Source organism: Octopus bimaculoides, chromosome 29 (assembly GCF_001194135.2).
Source record: "Octopus bimaculoides isolate UCB-OBI-ISO-001 chromosome 29, ASM119413v2, whole genome shotgun sequence".
NCBI classification, from domain to species: domain Eukaryota; kingdom Metazoa; phylum Mollusca; class Cephalopoda; order Octopoda; family Octopodidae; genus Octopus; species Octopus bimaculoides.
Window position 1 is genome coordinate 1,824,913 of NC_069009.1, and position 1,128 is coordinate 1,826,040.

Consider the following 1,128-nt stretch of genomic DNA (forward strand, 5'->3'; position numbering starts at 1 on the left):
TCAGTTAGGCGTAGGAGTGGCTGTGTGGTAAGTAGCTTGCTTACCAACCACATGGTTCCAGGTTCAGTCCCACTGCGTGGCATCTTGGGCAAGTGTCTTCTACTATAGCCTCGGGCCGACCAAAGCCTTGGGAGTGGATTTGGTAGATGGAAACTGAAAAGAAGCCCGTCGTATATATATATATATATGTAGGCGCAGGAGTGGCTGTGTGGTAAGTAGCTTGCTTTCCAACCACATGGTTCCGGGTTCAGTCCCACTGCGTGGCACCTTGGGCAAGTGGATTTGGTAGACGGAAACTGAAAAGGAGCTTGTCGTATATATGTATGTATGTGTGTGTGTGTCAGTGTTTGTCCACCCACCATCGCTTGACAACCGGTGGTGGCGTGTTTACATCCCAATCACTTAGCGGTTCGGCAAAAAGAGACCGATAGATTAAGTACTAGGCTTCCAGAAAGAATAAGTCCTGGGGTCGATTTGCTTGACTAAAAGGCGGTGCTCCAGCATGGCCGCAGTCAAATGACTGAAACAAGTAAAAGAGAGAGTAAGAGATTCATTCAAAACATTGTGAATAAATAAGCATTGCATCTGACAGAATAATCTGAATGCTAAAGGGTTAAAAAAAAATATATGTTCTGTTATTAAGATTGTGTTCTGCTTTCTTTTTCTCCTTCTCGTTTAGGTACGGGCATCTTAGCAACGACACCGCCTGAGAATGAAGAGCTAGATAAGCTGTCTAGCACACCAACGTCCACCAACTCAAACTCACCGTCTCCTAGTCCTAGTCTTACCGTAAACCATTCCAAAGTAAGGAGCCCCTTTTATTTCTTTCTTTGCTCTCTTTGTCCCATTGGTCACCACAGTGAAGTGGCGTGGCTTAGTGGTTAGGGTTTTACTAATTAAAAAGTACATTAAATAATCTCTGCTCGTTATAAGCTTTTTATTGAGTCTTCATTTATGCAGTTAATCTTTTAATCCTTTTTTTTTTTTTTTTTTACTGTTTTAATACCAACCCTGCGGAGGCGCAATGGCCCAGCGGTTAGGGCAGCGGACTCTCGGTCATAGGATCGCGGTTTCAATTCCCAGACTGGGCGTTGTGAGTGTTTATTGAGCGAAAAAACCTAAAAGGTT

General features: G+C 43.8%; 1 protein-coding gene across 1 annotated transcript in view; it reads left to right on the plus strand.

Moving 5' to 3' along the window:
• Positions 1-1,128, plus strand: part of LOC106880464 (CCR4-NOT transcription complex subunit 3) — a 32,003-nt gene that overhangs the window by 15,637 nt on the left and 15,238 nt on the right. Inside the window, exon 9 of the mRNA XM_052977826.1 lies at positions 680-804. Coding sequence (XP_052833786.1) covers positions 680-804 — 125 coding nt within the window. The remainder of the gene's footprint in view (positions 1-679; positions 805-1,128) is intronic.